General features: G+C 35.7%; 1 protein-coding gene across 1 annotated transcript in view; it reads right to left on the bottom strand.

Moving 5' to 3' along the window:
* The window catches only part of MNAT1 (MNAT1 component of CDK activating kinase), a 248,167-nt gene that overhangs the window by 78,189 nt on the left and 150,204 nt on the right, over nt 1–19,774 (bottom strand). The window contains 1 exon segment of the mRNA XM_020986494.2: nt 14,400–14,521. Coding sequence (XP_020842153.1) covers nt 14,400–14,521 — 122 coding nt within the window.

The following is a 19,774-nucleotide window of genomic DNA, read 5'->3' as shown; positions in this document are numbered from 1 at the left end:
TTTAGGCAGAATTGTTATTTTTATTATACTGGCTCTGTCTACCACAAACAATATTTCTCCAATTATTTAAATCTGACTTTACTGGTATAATAAATATTTTATAATTATAATCACATAGTTCCTGGACTTGTCTTGGCAGGTATACTCCCAGGTACTTTATACTATCTACAACTATTTTAAATGGGGTATTTTTACTATCTCTTCTTACAGGGTTTTGCTGGTGATATATAGAAATGCTGATGAATTATGTGGCTTTTTTATATACTGATACTTTACTAAAATTATTAATTGTTTCAACTAGTTTTTTAGTTGAATCTCTAGGATTTTCATCACATTATCTGCAAAAAGAGAGAGTTTTATTACCTCATTACCCATTCTGATTCCTTCAATTTGTTTTTCTTCTCTTCTTGCTATATTCTACCCTCTCATTCTAAAACTCCAGGGCAATTTTCCTTAATAATTTCTTAAAGTATAATGTCTAGACTCTTTTTTTTATTATAACTTTCAATTAGTCCAACAATTTTCATATTCTCTCCTCAATCTCTTCTCCAGATCAATTGTTTTTCTAATGAGATGTTTCATATTCTCTTCTATTTTTCATTCTTTTGACTTTGTTTCATTATTTCTTGGTGTCATTAGCTTCCCCCTGCTCAATTCTAATTTTTAGGGAGGTATTTTCTTTCATAAGTTTTTGGATCTCTTTCTCCAACTGGCTGACTTTCTTTTCATTATTTTTTTTCTTAGATTGCTCCTATTTTTTCCCCTAATTTTTCCTCAACCTCTCTTATTTGATTTTTAAAGTCCTTTTTAAGCTCTTCTAAGAATTCACTTTGGGCCTGTAACCATTTGACATTTTTCATTGAAGTAGAAGCTCTTTTGACTTCATTATCTTCTGAGTATGAACCCCAATCTTCTCTAGCATCATAGTAACTAGTTACAATAAGGGTCTTTCTCTTTGCTTACTCACACACACACACACACACATCTATGAGAATGCAGAACCACAAAAGTATAAAAATATAATTTTTCCATATTTCAGGTATTATATAATTTTTGAAATTATATTCAAATTTTATGTTGCTGAAACCAAGTGAATTCAATTTGTAATCTAAATTTAATCCATTTATGACTTATGGACCAAATAGAGAATTGCTCACAAAAATTCCCAGACATTTCGAGTATATTACAGCTTTCTCTTTTCTAAGATTATCTCAACCTGTCCTTATATACGCTTTCTGTCTACTAAAATAATAACATAAAATTGTAATATGAACAGAAACAGGTTTAGTTTAAGTAAAAAGAGCTAAGGTACATTTTCTTATTCGGTTTTACATGAGTACCTCATTAGTATTAAAATGAGCAGCAATAAACACTGGATAAAAAGCTAGCCAAAAAGTCAGAAAGACTCGGAATCAAGTCCTACTTGGGAATACTTAACTGTCTGAGAGACTTCGAGATAGTCACTAAACTTCTTGGTGTCCCAGATAACTCAGTAAGACTAAGTGAATGAACAGTGATCTGCATTGGTATACAGAGGTTCCTCATCCCTATAATGATGAAATCATAGGTCGAAAACAAAAACTTTTTTTTAATATTGACTGTCACCACAGAACTAACACCAAAGCTTTAAAAGGTAGCTAAGTAGTTGATTGTTTCCCCCCTCACTGTGAGTCAATTTCTGTTATATAGGTTTCCCAAATTAATTGTATTAAGATAAAAGAATTTACAACAATTGAAGGGGAATGGTAATAAAAATCTACAATAGGGTGCCCCAAAAACAATTCAAAGTTATGAAATTTAGAAATAATATATCTAGACAAATTTATTAATAAAGTCAACAATCTCCTTGGGTTATTGTAACTTTTTTTCAGGAGACATAAATAAATGTCTTTAAATGGTTTATTTTATTCAGTGTTAATTTGCCTTTTGAGTTGAAAGTTGGACATCTATTTGTTCATATGCATTTTAATAAATATTATGATTTAGCATTCCAAAAATCCACACTACAAAAACATCTTCTGGAATAAAGCATATAATTATATTTCCTACAGCGACCTTGTACTCTCAAGTATTTACTCCAGACTAAACAGCCTCTTTCAGCTGCCCTGTGTCTGATTGTCGATGAAAGAAGGTTGTTTGACAACTGCTTAAAGCAGAAACATATTTTTTCCATGATTACATTTAAAAGTTTTTTTTAAATTACCAGACTAGAATCTTGAGCATAGAGGCTCCTGTCAGTATGATGAGTTAATTTCTATTGCAAATGCCAACAAAAACAATTACTATGGATATTTTGTTGTCACGGCCAGCTTTTGAGGTTAATTTAATGGTACTTCTTCAACTACACCCAAATATACATACAATATGCCATATGTATGTGTGTATGCATGTATACAAAACAGACACACATACAAACTACATGGGAGTATGCAGAATCTTTTTTTTGTGTTTCATTTAATATTTCCCATATTCTTTACTTTTATGATGCTCCTGAGGCCTTTTCCGCTTACGGAGTCCACACACTACCCACAGAAGGGCAGACACAAAATAAAACTCCTCTCTGTTCCCTAAGCAGCTTATTTTTAATATATTCAATAGCTAATGATCTTGGCAGAAGAGCTCCATTCAAAACACCATATACTACAGGGTGCCATTTGAAACACTAATACTTATGTGGATGCCAAAAACTAGATTTTTTTAAAGCAATACGATTTCAAATGTTTTATGGACCACCTTGATTTTATTTATATGGAAAACCTGTACTGATCCAATGCTAACATTTAAGACTATTTCAGTTAATTCCCTAAATATTATACATAATACATATTAAAACAATGAGAAGCAATAAATTCTCCTCAAAGTTAGTATTATTTATAAACAGTTTTTCTTTCCCAAGTAAAAGACAGATGAACTTGAAAAGACAGTGAGGTCAAATGCAGCATACTATCCAAAATCATTTTAAAATTGACGACTTCACAGGACCTATTAAAAATTTGAATAAAACTTTCTGTCTTCTGATAGGGGCAGGTAGGTGGTGCAGTGGATAGAGTGCTGGACCTGTAGTCACGAAGACTGAATTCATACATCAAACTGAAAAGGTTTTGCACAAACAAAGCCAATACAACTAAGATTAGAAGGAAGGTAGAAAATTGGGAAAGAACTTTTACAACTAGTCTCTCTAATAAAGGCCTCATTTCTAAAATATACAGAGAATTAAGACAAATTTATAAGAACACAAGCCATTCCCCAATTGATAAATGGTCAAAGGATATGAACAGACAGTTCTCAGATGAAGAAATTAAAGCCATCTATAGTCATATGAAAAAATTCTCTAAATCGTTATTGATTAGAGAAATGCAAATCAAAACAACTCTGAGGTACCACATCACACCTATCAGATTGGCCAATATGACAAAACAGGAAAATGATACACGTTGGGGGAAGATGTGGGAACACTGGAACACTAATACATTGTTGGTGGACTTGTGAAATGATCCAACCATTTTGGAGAACAATTTGGAAGTATGCCCAAAGGGCTACAAAACTGTGCATACCCTTTGATCCAGCAATAGCACTTCTAGGGCTATATCCCAAAGAGATCAAACAAATGGGAAAAGGACCCACATGTACAAAAATATTCATAGCAGCTCTTTTTGTGGTGGCAAAGAATTGGAAATTGAGAAGATGCCCATCAATTGGGGAATGGCTGAGCAAGTTGTGGTACATGTATGTAATGGAATACTACTGTGCTATAAGAAATGATGAACAGGCTGACTTCAGAAAAACCTGGAAAGACTTATATGGTCTGATGCTGAGTGAAGTGAGCAGAACCAAGAGGACTTTGTACACAATAACAGCCACATTATGCGATGACTAAGATTGTTAAACTGAACCCTTCTCAGCATTATGAGGATCTAAGACATCTCCAGAGGCTCGGGATGGAAAATGCTGTCTACATCCAAAGAAAGAACTATGGAAGTCGAATCGCTATCACTTATTTTTACCTTCTGTTGAGTTTTGTTTCATCTTTCTGATGGTTCCTCCTGGTGGTTTTAATTTTTACTTACAACTTCACTAATGTGAAAATATGTTTAATGGGTATGTAAATGTAAAACCTATATCAGATTGTGCGCCGTCTTGGGGAGGGTGGGGGGGGAGGAAGGGGGAGAAAAATTTTCAACTCAAAAGCATATGGAAATGACTGTCGATAAATCAAAATTAATTAATTAATTAAAAAAAAAAGAAGACTGAATTCAAATCTGGATATAGACACTTACTAGCTATGTGACTCTGGGCAAGTCACTTAATTCTTTTTGCATCAATTTCCTCATCTATAAAATGAGCTGGAGAAGGAATGGCAAAACATTCCAGTATCTTTGCCAAGAAAACCCCAAATGGAGTCATGAAGAGTTGAACACAACTGAAAACAACTAAACAACAACAAAATCTTCAGACGGCATAGAATTACATGGGTTTTTTTAATAAAAAGAGGAATATTCAGATAATTAACTGCTCAAGTACAAATTTTAACATTAAAGTCTATTCTGATGTAAAAAAAAAATGAACATTTTCCAGTTAGCTTTTATCCCTAATGATCTAATTTTTTTTTTTAACTTTTAAGTTATCTGCTGAACATGTTAACTAATGGACTCTCTGGAAAACAAGGGTTTGGGTTTTTTACTTACTTTTTAAAATTTAGATTGTGTGACTAGCATTGCAAACAACTAAATTATTTAGACACTAACTATTCAGTCAAAACCTATTTAACGATAATTAAAGGCACCATAGTTTGAAGGTCTGTGTTTCAAGGAGCTTACAATGTAACAGCAAAGATAAAACAAGTACACAAACAAACTATAATACAAAGCTATACAAGTGAGTCAATAGTCACATAAACAAAATGCCACAAGAATTCATTTAGACGAGAAAGACTATGATGAGTAATGGCTTTGCAAGAAGGCTTTGAGAGAGTAAGCTATTTGAAGGGCTCCTTAAAAAAGACAGGCTTTTTAGAATGGATGTGCTTTACTGAAGGAGGCATTCCAAATATGAAAAAATAGCATAAATAAAGGCCCAGGAACAGTAAAAGGTAAGATATGATCAGGGTAGAGCAAGCAGTCCAGTTTGGCTTGAACATGGACAAAATATATTTGGGAAAATAGCTGGAAGTAAGACCAGCAAATGACCTTAAATACCAGGTTATGGTGTCTGTACTTTAATTGGTGGGCCACAGGAAGCTAGCTAGCTAAATATCTCTACATGGAAAATAATACCTACCTCATTCCACCTTAAAGACTACATCAAGATGCAATAACTGTGGAGCATTCTAAATTCCTCAGAGGTGGGCAAGTATATAGTTACATAAAATAATAATAATAGAGGCTATCATGTGTAGCTTGTAGAATAGGATATTAAATAATCACAACTTGTATATACCTTTTTCATTAATAAAACAATACTAATAACCTGCTATCAATAGGACATGGACTTTAAATTGCTTTAACAGTTAGTTTCAGAGGGTATCTTTTTAAGCCATCCACATTTATAGTACTGCAATGAAACATAGCTACCTAGGCTTAAGATTCTGGTCTATGGCCATGGGGAATGGGCGGGGGGGGAGGGGGAGGCTAGTAGTTACCTCCAATATCACAAAGATGGTTTGGAAACTGTATAGTTTTTGGACAGAATCTGCAGTAGTGGTCAGGACTTGATACTTTACATCTCTATGATTCTTTACCACTTCAGTAATATACTTAACCATAGAACTGTAGTTGCCTATGGTTTCTGGTGCCTATGATTTAATCACCTCATTAATGCAGAATATAATTTTTTAAAAAATCTAACCTTTAAAGGAGATCCAACTAGTAACTCTCTTCTATTCAATAGTTAACTAGACTCTCTTTTTTTACATTTTAAAACCACATATTACCCTTCACTTAATATATCCCAAGTAGATGTATCATCCCAATTCAGGGTGACTGAAAACATTAATTAAAGCATAGTTCATCATGGTTAGTTAGCATCCTTTAAAAGTCAATCTAACTGATCGGATAGAAACTGTAACTACCATATCAAAAGAAAGTGCCAGAATTGAACATATGTTTCATATTAGGCTTTAGCAGTCTACAACAACATAATATGTAAAAGTTTTCCATTTAAGATGAAACTTAAAAATTAAAACAAAAATATAATTGAAAACTTTTTTATTCAACTTCAAAAATAAGAATGATTGAATGTCAAGAAGAAAAGAACTAATCTAGTTGTTTCAGCTATTTAAAGAAAGTAAGAACAGATATAGAAGCTTAGGTGGGGGAGAAAAAGAAAAGGTTTCATATTACAGGAAACTAAAATAGAGGGAAAAAACTTCCCAAGGAGATTTAAGTAATGGGAGGGTCCTGAATATCTATTCAACTACAACACTTTTATATTCCACTTAAAAAGTTACTGTACTGAATCTGTAATGTATTAAAGTAATATTTTATTTCAAAATCTTTTACTATTTATTTTAATTTTTTATTTTCTAAAAACACTAAGCTGATAAGCACATAATGAAAATAGTACAGTTTCAAAGAATATAGGGAAAGGCCTCATTTCCAAATTAAATATTAATCATTTTATCTTAAAGCCTTAAAATCTACTAAAATGTCTGAATAGATATGCTACCTCCACAATGAGGGTATTCTCTCTAATTATACAGATTACAAACCATTGATGTCTGCCCATTCTATACAACTCTTATCTATATATTCTAATAAGATGATAAGTACAGCCAAGTCTACCCACAGGGGAGCAGCAGATTCACTGTGAGGGGCCGTTCTCTTGATACCAATCACAAGGAAACCAAATAGTTGTCCCTCAGTTATCCCACGAGGTCACCACATAACCAGTCCATCTTCTTTTTCACTGATACATGTCTTTGATGACATCCTTTAAGCCGCTTCTCCTTCATAATCAACAAATGTCAATCTATGGTAAAGTGAGATTCTTGAACAATGACCAATGAGTGGAATTATTGGTAGAGGAGCTTGATCATTATCAGTTTTCACATTCTTGCTCTAAATAAAACCAGAAGGAAGAAGTTGAAGCTAAATGAAAGCATGGCTCAAAGATAAGAAAATAAAGAAGCTGGTGGAGTGGGTTTTATTGCATGCCCAAATTCTATAAGAAACATTATTACATGGGGTATTTTGGTCATTAGAGGAGGAGTATGTAGTATAGTGCCTACTATTAGCCAGACACTATGATAACTACTTTTTAAAAATATTATGTCATTTGAACCTCACAACAATCCTGAGAAGCAGGTGCTATTCTTATCCCCATTTTACATTTGAAGAAACTGGGGTAAACCTCCTCTAATGACCAAAATTCATATTTTTTACTTCCCCCTCTAGAGTTCCCAAGTAAAGCATTATACCATCTGCAAAATAATGATAATTTTGTTTCCTCTTTGCTTATGCTTATTTTTTTTTCTTGTCTCATTGCTATAGCAAGCATTTCTAACATAGTATTAAGTAAAAAGGTAACACTGGCCATCCTTGCTTTATCCCTGAGATTTTATGAGAAAGGCCTCTAGATTTTCTCAATTTCACTTAATGCCGGCTCTTAGTTTTAGATACTACTTATCATATTAAGGAAACATCCATTTATTGCTGTGAGTGTATTAATAAGTAGTAGTATATCTTGTCAAAAGTTTTTTCCTCATCTACTGATATAATCAAGATTTTTGTCGTTCTTGCTATTAATATGCACAATTACATTTATAGTTTTCCTAATATTGCATCATCATTCCTGCATTCTTGGTATAAATTCAGCATGGTCGCAATTTACATTCTTTGTGATATGTTGCTATAGTCTCAATGCTATTAGTTTATTTAAAATTTCTGCATCAATAGTCATTAGGTATACTGGTGTATAGTTTTCTTTCCCTTTTTTGACTCTCCCTGGTTTAGGTATCAAGGCTACATTTACAACATGTCTTTTGGTTTTGAATCCTCCTTTCTCATTTTTAATATTGGTGATTTGGTTTTCTTCTTTTTTAAAATCAAGTTAGTTGCTGAGATTTGGGGTTTTTTTTCAAAATGGATTTTAGTTTTATTAATAAACACATTTATACATAAATTCTTAAATAACAAATTCAATGGCTCTTTTCTTTGTTAACTTCTTGTTGGATTTTTCAATATAACTATTTTGCTGTTTAATTGGGATTTTGAATTTGTTGTTTTTCTATTTTTTTTAAAGTTGCATGACCAATTCATTAATCTGTTCTTCCTCTCTTTTACTGATGGAAGTGTTTTAGAGATAAAAATTGCCTTTATTTTTGTAACAAAACATTCTACCTAAGCCATGATAACCAGTGAACAACTCATATTACTAAATTATTCACATCTAAACAAAATAGCAGTTACACATTTAAGTAAGTAGTTAGAATTGATAAAGAAAACAGTCATAAATGCATGTAAGTCATATGAGTAATAAGATTACCTCTTTTTTTAATGACAGCTAGTAAAATACTGACAAGGAAAACTGATTATTAAAAAGACAGTCTCACATTTCCAGTGAATGAGACTTTCCTTTGCTAACCACTAAAGTAACAGTCTGGGGAATTTCAATTAACAATTAAATAATCCCAATGCTAGCTCCCAGTGGCACAAAATTATTAAAACATGTTTAGTTTCTGCAAAGTACTGCCAGTGAGAAATACAATACAGTTTGAAATATAATTGTATACTACATTAATTTAGGATATGAACACCACAAATATGAAAATCTCATCCATTTCATACTTCTTATATCTTCCAAGAGGGTTTATCACAAAAATTTTAAGGCAAAGCACTTAAGGCTTTATTCTCTTATCAAGAGTTAAATAGAGGACAAATTTAACTTTCTCAGTATAATACCACCAGAAACAACTGAAATCCTGTGCTATCTAGTCCAAGACGACTATTTTAAAAATCAAAATACAAAAAGGAGTCACAGTGTAGCACAAACATAGATACCATAAAAAACTGTATGACTCTAACTTCCTAAGTTTCCACACTAAGCTATGCAACTGTGTAAGGACACAGAAGGAGATAAAACACTTTTTGTTGGTGATGGTGGTGATTTGAACTTTTAGCAACCTAACCTGCAATGATAATCTTGGGATAGAGGTTAATAGATAAAAAAGGGTAAAGAGTGCTTATTGTCTAAAAAAATAAGTGTTTCTGATTCAATTTTCTTTATTTTTTTAAATAACTGCTACTGGTGCCTTTTGACCTCACTTCTCTCCACAATGAACCCTTCCCTTAAAAAAAATTTTAACGAAAAGGATCCGATATGCTGACCACATCTAATACCATAATCAATATTCTGTTCCAACAGCTCTCCATATCTTTATCATAAGGACAGAGGTATGTTTTATTATCTTGTCTCTGGGAATTTAAAAATCAAATGCTGAGAAATGGAGTTTTTAATAATCTTTTCATTTATACTATTATAATACTATATTCTGTCACTACTGGTTCTATATAATATACTACTGTACTACTGATTATCTCACTCTAAATCATTCTACATAAATCTTTCCATGTTTCTTTGAACTCCTCAGTCATCATATCTTTTTTCCCCTCCCACTTGGAGGACCTAGGAATTCACCCGAGCACACTGCAATATTCGATATTCACAATGACTTTTCATATGAAATACTTTTCCCCAAGTTAAATTTTCAGTGTTTGCTGATTAAAAAGGTTACAAGTAACATTCGTAGGACTAAGGACAGGAAGGAAACAAAGATATATTATTATAAACCTTTCATTTTATAAGTGAAGAAGAGAGAACCTGTGAATTCAAACCCTTCTAGTTGTTCTTTGTCCTTCATTCTCGAAGAGGACTATGACATCAGGAAGGTGATGCCATGACATGCACATGACATGAATTTACGTGAGGGAGGGCTGTGCAAAGTCACCAGCCTCACTTTCTCTTCTGGAGCCATCTGTATCCACTGGCCAGATATAGATCAGGACAACTGGAGATGGTCCCTCATTTAGACTTTTAAGACCAAGGGCTATTACGAAATAATTTGTCATGGTGATGAACATGAAGAATTCAAAGAAGGGTTAGGGTTAGGGTTCATAGAAGGAAGATACATAAACCAAAGCAGAATCGGGAAAACAATGCACATTATTATCACAATAACGAAAAAAGCATTTATTGAAAGAACACCAATAAAAAGGAAAGTAGACATCGTATAATTACAGTGACAAAGCTTGACCTGCAGAAATTGTCTCTTCCCTTGTTTGTTTGCTGAATGGGGGAACTTCAGATCTGAAATACTTCATATTCTCTCAGGGATGGTATACTAATGAATTTTGCTCAACTTCTTTTACTTTTCCTTTTTTATTCTTTCTTACCAGAGATGTACTTTGACCACATTCACTTCAGAAAAACAATTCTTGGTATCATAAAGAGACCAAACAGGGAAAAGCCTTGTGATTCAGGTAAATCCTGGATTATGGAACTCCTAATAATTCAGGTCAACACCTTCTTTGCAACTTACAGTTTTTCGAGTTTCTAAAGCACTGAGAGGTTAAGTGAATAGACCAAAATCACAAAGCCAGTATGCATCAGAGGTGGAACTTGGATTCAAGTCTCCCTACCTCTAAGGTCACTTAAGCTCTGTCTGCCTCAGTCTCCTCAATTATAAAATGGGGAAAATAATGGCATCTACCTCTATGGATTGTTGTGAGAATTAAATAAGATAACATTTGTCAAGTGTTTAGCACTCTGCCTGGTACCTAGCAGGCACTCAATAACTGCTTATTCCCTTTCTTCTTTCTTTTTTAATCTTTGTATCACATTTGTGATACTTTTCTTCTGGTAATTCAATTAATTTGTCTTTAAGTATAAAGATGTTATGCCACTATGTGTGCAGACATTAAATACTGTTATTCTTATAATACATATCATATATCTTTAAGGATACTATAAGTCTTCCTACTCATACGTATTTATGAACCAGCTTTGTCTGAGATCATGATTGATCCCCAGGTTTGTTTTAGTTCGCCTGAGTAAGTGTAGTAAGTTCTCCCTAAGTCCTGCAATGCGAATCATTATATTTCAAGTATATTTCACATAAAGAGTATAAGCATTTGACTTACTAAACCATTCTGATCCACTCTTCCATTTAAGGAAAAAATTCTGCCCATTCATATTCAAGTTTTAAATTTTTAACTGTAGGTTTGCTTCCATCAGATCTAACTGTACTTTTCCTCCCTTTCCTGATATAACACGTCTCCCATCCCACCCCTGCAAAACCTGTTTATCATAAAAAGAAGGTGACAAAAGACAGGGATTTGATCAATGCTAGTAACTGATAAGTGAAATTGTCTGCTCCAACTCCACTGTGGCTTCTATCTTCAGCTAGCCCAAAAATAAGTGATTTTTTTTTCTATTTTCTTTATTTTTATTTTCCTTTTTCTAATCCACCTGCCAGGGGTAAAGGCTGATCTGCTTACGGTTCATTTCCTTGCCGACTGTATTATCCCTCTTGAAATCCACTCTGTACTCCTTGTCTCTGTCTGTTTCCAAGATGAGTAACATATTTCTATACTAAATTATTTATGTGTATGTGAATGTGTTCAATCTTCCTTTATCCAGTGTAGATAAGAGTAACATTCATGAGATCCTAGCTCCTTCCACTACTTCTTCATGTTTACAATGTTCTCAAACACTCCAATTTTAGGAAATAAGACATTCTTCCCCCTTCTTAATTTCTTTTTTCTCCCTCTGTTCTTTCTTCTCTTTAAACATTCAAAAAAGAACAAAAAAAAATCACTCCCAGGCCCTGTCTGTCTTTTTTAATTCATCTTTTGGACCTTGAAGACAGAGGATCTGAAGAGAGACTTTTATTACCTTCTATTAAAACATGAACACTTCAATATCTGCTCCAATTAAATTGCTCAAATATACATATATAAATGTATGTATATATATACACACACACACACACACACACACACACATCTTTGTAGAGTTCTACTGTCATCAATATTTGCATTTTAGTTTTTACTTAGTGCAGGCATTTTCACTAGGAATGCCCAAAAAAGACCTCTATTGAAGATTCTTTTTCTTCCCTTTTAGAATTATACTTAATCTGAGAGGATAGGCTCTATTCTTGATTCTTAACTTTTTTTTTACTTTGCCTTTTGTAGTATTAAATATTTCCTGAATTATAAGTATTATAAACATCAGTTGCTGCAAAAACCTGTACGTAATCCTCAATACTTGAACTATTTCCTTCATGGGAGGACTAACTAGCCTGGGAAAGAGAAGAAACTTCTAGCTTCCCTACCCTCGCCTTTCCAGCACGTACCCAACCTAAAAAAACACAGTGGTTACCTTGCCGGCCTTAAAAGGAGGGAAGGAACCTGGGCTCTTTGTCCTAATGAGACTATTTCATCACACTCCCAGACCACTTAACATTCACATAGGTTAACACTTGTACAGCCCAACCAACAGACTGCAAGCTTCACACACTGCCTGACACACTGGAATGGATCCAACTCAAAGTCATCATAGCCCAAAGGAACCATGATAACCTACTCGATCTAAAACGTCAATAATTAATAGACTCTCACGACACCATACTTCTTTAAGTTTCATGCTCTGTCCCCTTAATAACTGCTCCATTCTTACCATCCCCCTAGCATAAATTTTCCAATGTTTCCCTCTAAAGCTACCCACACCATCCACTGTGTTCTCTGGAATGCCTGCTCCATAGGTAACAAACTTGCTTTTATCTTAGACCATAGCCTTCTTAACACTTTACATATTCTTAAACACCCTGGGACCTGACATCTTCCTGATGACACAGATTCCCAAACACATTTGTCATCAGTGGCTGTGCTTTCATTCCTACTGCTGGCTCAACCGCTAAGCATTCAAACTCTACTGCAGAGAGCACAACAACTCTAGGCTGGCCATGTTGTTCAAATGCCAAAATTACATTTACCTAAAAGACTATTTTACAGAAAACTCACACAAGGCAAGCACTTACATGGAAGTCAGAAGAAGTGGTACAAAGATATTCTCAAGCTCTGTCTGAAGAACTTCAGAACTGATTGTGAAACAGGGAAGATACTGGTACAGGACTGTCCAGCATGGCAATGCCCGCATCAAAGAAGGTTCTGTATGCTATGAGCAAAGTAGAATTTCAGTAGCTCAAAAGAAACGTAAGCTGCACAAATGTAGAGACATCTCCAGTCCGAATATGCATATGGACTATTTGTGCACAAGCTCATATCGATCTGATCAGCCACAGTCAGACACATGGTATCTCGACCCCACAATAGTGATGTCATTTTGGTCCTTCTCAAGAACAAAGGGCAACAACCAACAAACTACATCTGTCAGTGCTTTGAGATATGTCTTTCAAGCCTGGAGCTGGCTCCTAGACAAACTAACCCCTGAATACTTGGAGACTAGACGGCATGTGTTTCACAAAAAGCGCCATACAAAAAGAATAAAACGTTATAGATGACTATGATCCAGAGTAGTAATCAGTAATACGTGAATCCTCTATAATTTGGCTAAGTAACCTCACCTTAACTGGTGTATGAATCTTCTCGAGTGAAAACTGAAATGCTACTTACCTTCTGTATCGTCTATTCAGCATACGGGGCAGCATGTATAGCTTCTTTTCATATAATATTCCTTACCCTAAATATTAACTTTCTATTTAATAGTTTCTCCTGAGAAGCGAGAACCAGCAGAATGACATAATCCATCTGGTAAAATCTGTGGTTGTGTTTTGTTTCTTTGTTTTTAAGAAGTGTGCAGCCAGACGCGACTCACTTCACGGAAAGTAGCATTTCCATCAGTCACAAAAGTGGAACTCCTTAGTTAATTACTGACTGGGTACATATGGTAATGTTGTTGAGCCACTCATCCAGACCTGCACAATACCTTTTGACAAAATGTGTTTCCTGGCTCATTCCTCACAAAAGTTTTTCAAGGCATATAGCAGACATCAAGTATATCTACCCTTTTAATGGCAAAATGCCCAAATTCTGTATTTTTCCTGGCTTACTGCTAACTAAATAAAGCCCCAGTTTTTTAAAGCACACTCATGGAGCTGAAAATGAACAGCTACTTCACTCCAACTGCCAATGACGACTTTAATGCACATTAATGCAACCCAGGGTCACTCTCAATAAATATGTAAAAGCCACAGAACAAAAAAAATTGAATTTACCCACCCAAAGCAGCAATATAGCAGGATCTTTGCCTTGTAAAGCAATGTTATTCCAAATAGGTACAACTATATAAAGCAGTTTCAAATAATTTCTAGAACAACAAGAAGTGCATCTTAGCTTCTCAGAAATTAAAAATGCCATTGAATAAAAGGGCTTTGGAATACTTACCCAAACCTTCCTAGCATCTCCAGGGGAGGAACTTGGGGTCCACATGTCTCCACCTGTAATGGTTGGTATTCATATAGAGCTTCCTCAAGCTTTTGAATAGGGGCTAATGAAATATGCTGACCCTGTTAGAAAAAAAGGAAGAAAATGGATGAGTTTTAATGTTAGATTTCTAACGCTGATTACTTTAGGTTGGTAATATTTGTTCTGGATAAAATAAATACATAAAAAACATTAATTATCATAGCTATAACCTTATTCCAACATAACTTCCTTATTAGGAATTAAAGAATATAACTAACATTTTGTTTGTGATAGAAAAGAATTTTAGGAAGGGAAGACTCCTAAATAAAGATAAATTTATACACAAATCATAATTTTCTCAATGTCAAACACTGAGTTGCACTGATCACAAATATTTTAGAGTAAACAAAGATTTTCTGAAAGCCCAATAAGAAAAAGGGTAATATTTAATGATTCTGTGCAAACTTCCAAAAGCTCACTGTGTATGTGTGTGTGTGTGCGCACACACACACACACACACACACGCATACTGATGGGTCTTTTATAAGGACAGGGGATATCCTGTAATTTCACTGGTATAAGCAGCTCCAGATAAAGAAATTCCATCAAAAAGAAGAGACCAGCACACTGATATAAAACTAAAATCAAAACAGATCCTTGCAGGCCACAAATTGCCTTAGGAAACCACAAACTAACATTATCTATACTTTATTATATATTCATTTATTTTGTTAAACCTTTCCCAATTACATTGCAAGCTGGTTCTCAGCATACTAGGAGTTTTGCAGTAACTAGGCTAGTAGTAATCTGATACCTTGGAACTAAAGCACTAAGAAGTCTTGGCAAAGGTCACAGACAGTCAGTGAGCATGTCACAGGCGAGATGTGACCTCACAAATTCCTGGCTCCAAGGCTACAATTCTTTTTGAGTTTTTTTATAGTAAACTGGAATTAATTGTTTGAAGAAAGAACAACCAGAATGTGACTAAATTGTAAATGAAAACATAACATTTTAATTCTATGAGCAGCCCTTTAAAAAAATCTCTTTAAATGCATCTGAACTAATTGTCCAAATGTTAAACTCCCATATCACCCCAAAGATTCTGAACTCATATATATCACTGTCCAAATCTTTCTAGGTCACCCACTGACCTCTTCCTTATTCTCATCTTCCTCAACTCAATCTCTAAAGTGTTCCAATCTAAAGAAACTCACATCTTCCACCATGTTGTCCGGAATGCTTGCTCCACAGGTAACAAACTCGCTTTCATCTTAGACCACTGCCATTCTTAACATTTCCCATATTCTTAAATTGCCTGGGACCAGACATCCTCCTGATGACACAGATTTCCAAACACACTTTTCAGCAGTGCCTATACTTTCACTCCTACTTCCTGACTCACTGGTTGAGGTGAAGGAATCAGATACTCCTTACTCTCCACTGCCACTTCCAGGTTCTCCCTTACCACCATCATTACCACTAATCTCTCCACCTTTGTGGTTCCTTCAATTCATACCCATCACCTAATCAAAATTCTGGTGGCTGTTATCTACCTAGCTCCAGGACATTCTCCTTCCTTCCTCAATGGATTTAGTGCCTGACTCTCAGTTTCTCTCAACTCCCCAAATCCCTGTGGTAATACTAGGGGGACATCAACATAATAAAGATACATCCTCAAACAGCCTAACCTCCCAGTTTCTCAACTTATTAATTTCTCATGACCGACTCCTCTACCCCACCACAGCTATATCCTTTTCTTCCCATCACCCACATTTTGTTCCATTTCCATGTTCAGAATTCTGAAATTCCTTTATCTGATCATGACCTATTGTCATTCTACCTCTCCTTCTCCCCTGTAACACCCAAAATCTGGTCTTTATTCTCACTGTGACCTCTAACTTTCCACCTCTCAATTCTGTCCCAGGCTATCACCAGGGAGTGCTGCACCATCCTGTCACCTTGAACCCTGGGTGAAACAGTTCAATTCTACAGTGTCCTCTTCTCTCAAGTGCCTTGCCCTTATCTTACGGCTAAACTTGCCCTGCCAAGCCTCAGCCTCGGACCACTCCCATCATCTGCTTCTTTGCTTTTACATACTACTGCTAAACAAAACAAAACCATGCTGACTGGGTTCACTATAAATTTATGGAATACAACCTCAACTATATTTAGGTGGCACAGTGGATAAGAGTGTCGGGCACGGTGCCAGGAAGATGCCTCTTTCTGAGTTCAAATCCAGCCTCAGCTATTTACTCTGAACAAGTCACTTACCCCTGTTTGCCTCAATTTCCTCAACTGTAAAATGATCTGGAGAAGGAAATGGCTAACTACTCTGGTATCTTTACCAAGAAAACCCCAAATTGGGTCATGAGAGTTGGACTTGCCTGAAAAACTATTCAACAACAGCAACAGCAACAACAACAAATACCAACTGAGCCCTCACTGCAGCAAAGCAATCCTCTGACAGCTCCCTGACTGACTCAACTATATATGGGATCATTTACCACAGCGGTTTTTCCAAACATTTTCATTTCTTCTCAAACCTCCCAGAGCTTCCCAAACATACCTTCTCAGGTAAAAGCCTCGCCTCACATTTCACTGAAATAACCAAGACCATTTTCAGAGAGCTCTCTCTTCTCCCATCTTCCCCATCTCATGCCACTAAGATGCCTTCTGCCACTTTCTCCTCTACCCTTTTCTCCTTAGAAAATGTGACCCTTCTGCTTGCCAAGGTAAACTCCTATACATGCATGAATGATATCATTCTATTCCATCTTCTCCAGTAGCTAGCCACCTCCATCATCCTCATCCCCACTCTTTACTTAACTACAATTTCTTTCTACTGGCTACTTCTCCACTGCCTATAAACACATCCCCATGTCCCCCATGTTCAAAAAATCCTCACTTGACTCATCCTTTCCTGCTGGCTATCTTCCTATATCTCTCTTGTTTTGTGGCTAAACATCTTCCCGCTATAAACTATGCCTCCATTTTCTTTCCTCTCACTCTTTTCTTGACTTTCTGCAGTCTGACATCTGGCTTTATCGGCCAATCAAAACTTCTCCAAAGTTATCAACTGCAAAATCCACAGGCTTTTTTTCAGTCTTCATCCTGCTTGACCTCTCTGCAGCCTCTGACATTGTCAATTGATCACTTTCTTCTCCTGAATACTCTCTTCTCTCTAGCTTTTCATGACACTGCTCTCTTCTGTTTTCCCTTTGCCTTTTTTAGCGTTCCTTCTCAATCTCCTTCGATGGATCTTAATCCAAGTCTCATCCACTGACCATGGATGTCTCCCAGCATTCTGTCATAGACCCCTCTTCTCTTCTCCCTCTTTAGTATTTCACTTTGTGATCTCATCAATCAGGTTACATGATGCTTCCTAAAGAAGCAGTTATCTGGTGAAGTGGACAGAAGGCTGAACCTGAAATCTGGAAAAACTAAATTCAAATCTGGTCTCAGGCCCTTCCTACTGTGTGACTTTAGGCAAATCTCTTAGCATCTCTCTGCCTCAGTTTCCTCAACTCTAATATACGGATAAGAAAAGTACCTACCACCCAAATTTGCTGTGGGGATCAACTGAGATAATATTTGTGAAGCACTTGGCTCAATGCCTACCACACCATATACATCTAATGAATGATTCCTGGCTTGCATCCCTCCTTCTTTCTGTAGATCTATCATTTCTCTACACTTGATTCTCTAACTCATTTGTCCAGCCCTTACTTCTCTCTTATCCTAAAGTTTTCAATCTCCAACTGCATGTTAGACATCTCAAAATGGAGACCTCATCGAAATCTTCAACTCAACAGGTCTCAAACTGAACTCACTATTGCTCCCCCAAATCCTCCCCTCCTCCCAATTTCCCTATCACTATTCAGAGCATCACGACCCTCCCAGTCACCCAGGACTGCAAACCAAGTGTCATCTTCTATTCCTCACTCTTGACCCCAACATGCAATCTTGCTGTCAAGTCTCACACATGTCCTCTTCTTTAGTTTGATCCCACAGCCACCCTGGTGCAGGACCTCAACTCACTCAGACTACTGAAATATCATATTGGTTGGTTTTTCTGCCTCATATCTTTCCCTGTTACAATATATACTCCTTTCAGATGTCAAATTTGTCTGCCTAAAGTCAAAGCCTAACTATTCTATGCCCCAATTTGATCAGCTCAGTGGCTCCTTAGTGCCCCCAGGATCAAATATAAAATATACTCTGTTTGGCTTATAAAGCCCTCTATAACCTGTCTTCTTACACCTCAAATTCCCCACCCTATACCATGTATCCTGTGATCAACTGAAATTGGCCTCCTTCTTATTCCTCAAACAAGACACTCCATCTCCAAACTTAGACCATTTTCACTGGCTGTCCCTCATATCTAGAACTCTCTCCCTTCTCTTCTCTGCCTCCTAGCTTTCCTGGCCTCCTTCAATTCTCAGTTAAAGTCCCACTTTCTGAAAGAACCTTTTCATAATGCCTGGCAATGCTAGTGCTTTCCCTCTGTTGATTATATCCAATTTATCCTGTTTATATATTGTGTGTACATAGGTGTTCGAATGTTGTCTCTCCCATTAGAGTTTCTTATGAGTAGAGATTGTCTTCTCCCAACTTTGTAATCTTAGAACTCAGCACTGTGCCTGACACATAGTAGGCACTTAATAAATGCTAGCTGAACTTCTAGGGCTATATTGCAAAGAAATCATAAAAATGGGAAAAGGACTCATATGTACAAAAATATTTATAGCAGCTCTTTCTGTGGTGGCAAAGAATTGGAAATTGAGGGGATGCCCACCAGTTGGGGAATGGCTGAACAAGTAGTGGTATATAAATGTAATGGAATGCTATTGTGCTATAAGATATGATGAGCAGGCAGACTTCAGAAAAACCTGGAAAGATTTATATGGACTGATGCTGAGTGAAGTGAGCAGAACCAGAAGAATACTTAGTAACAGCCACATTATGCAATGCCTAACTTTGATGGACTTAGCTCTTCTCAGCAATGCAAGGACCTAAGATATCTCCAACGGACTTATGGTGGAAAGTGCTATCCACATCTAGAGAGGGAACTGTGGAGTCTGGATGCAGATCAAAGCATACTATTGGCTCTTTTTTTTTTCCTTCTGTTTTGTTTTTTTCTTCTTTCTTGTGGTTCCTCCTACTGATCTTAATTCTTCTTTACAGCATGACTAATATGAAAATATATTTAATAGGAATATATACGGAGAGCCTCTTTCAGATTGCATGCCATCCTGGGAAGAGGGAGGAGGAAAAAACTGGGAATTCAAAAGCTTATGGAGGTAAATGTTAAAATTAAAAATAAATCAATTAATTTTAAAATAAATAAATTAATG

This window comes from Phascolarctos cinereus, unplaced genomic scaffold (genome assembly GCF_003287225.1).
Source record: "Phascolarctos cinereus isolate Bilbo 61053 unplaced genomic scaffold, phaCin_HiC Scaffold_3;HRSCAF=262, whole genome shotgun sequence".
Taxonomy (NCBI): domain Eukaryota; kingdom Metazoa; phylum Chordata; class Mammalia; order Diprotodontia; family Phascolarctidae; genus Phascolarctos; species Phascolarctos cinereus.
Note: the sequence above shows the minus strand (reverse complement) of the source record. Positions and strands in the feature narration are given on the sequence as shown.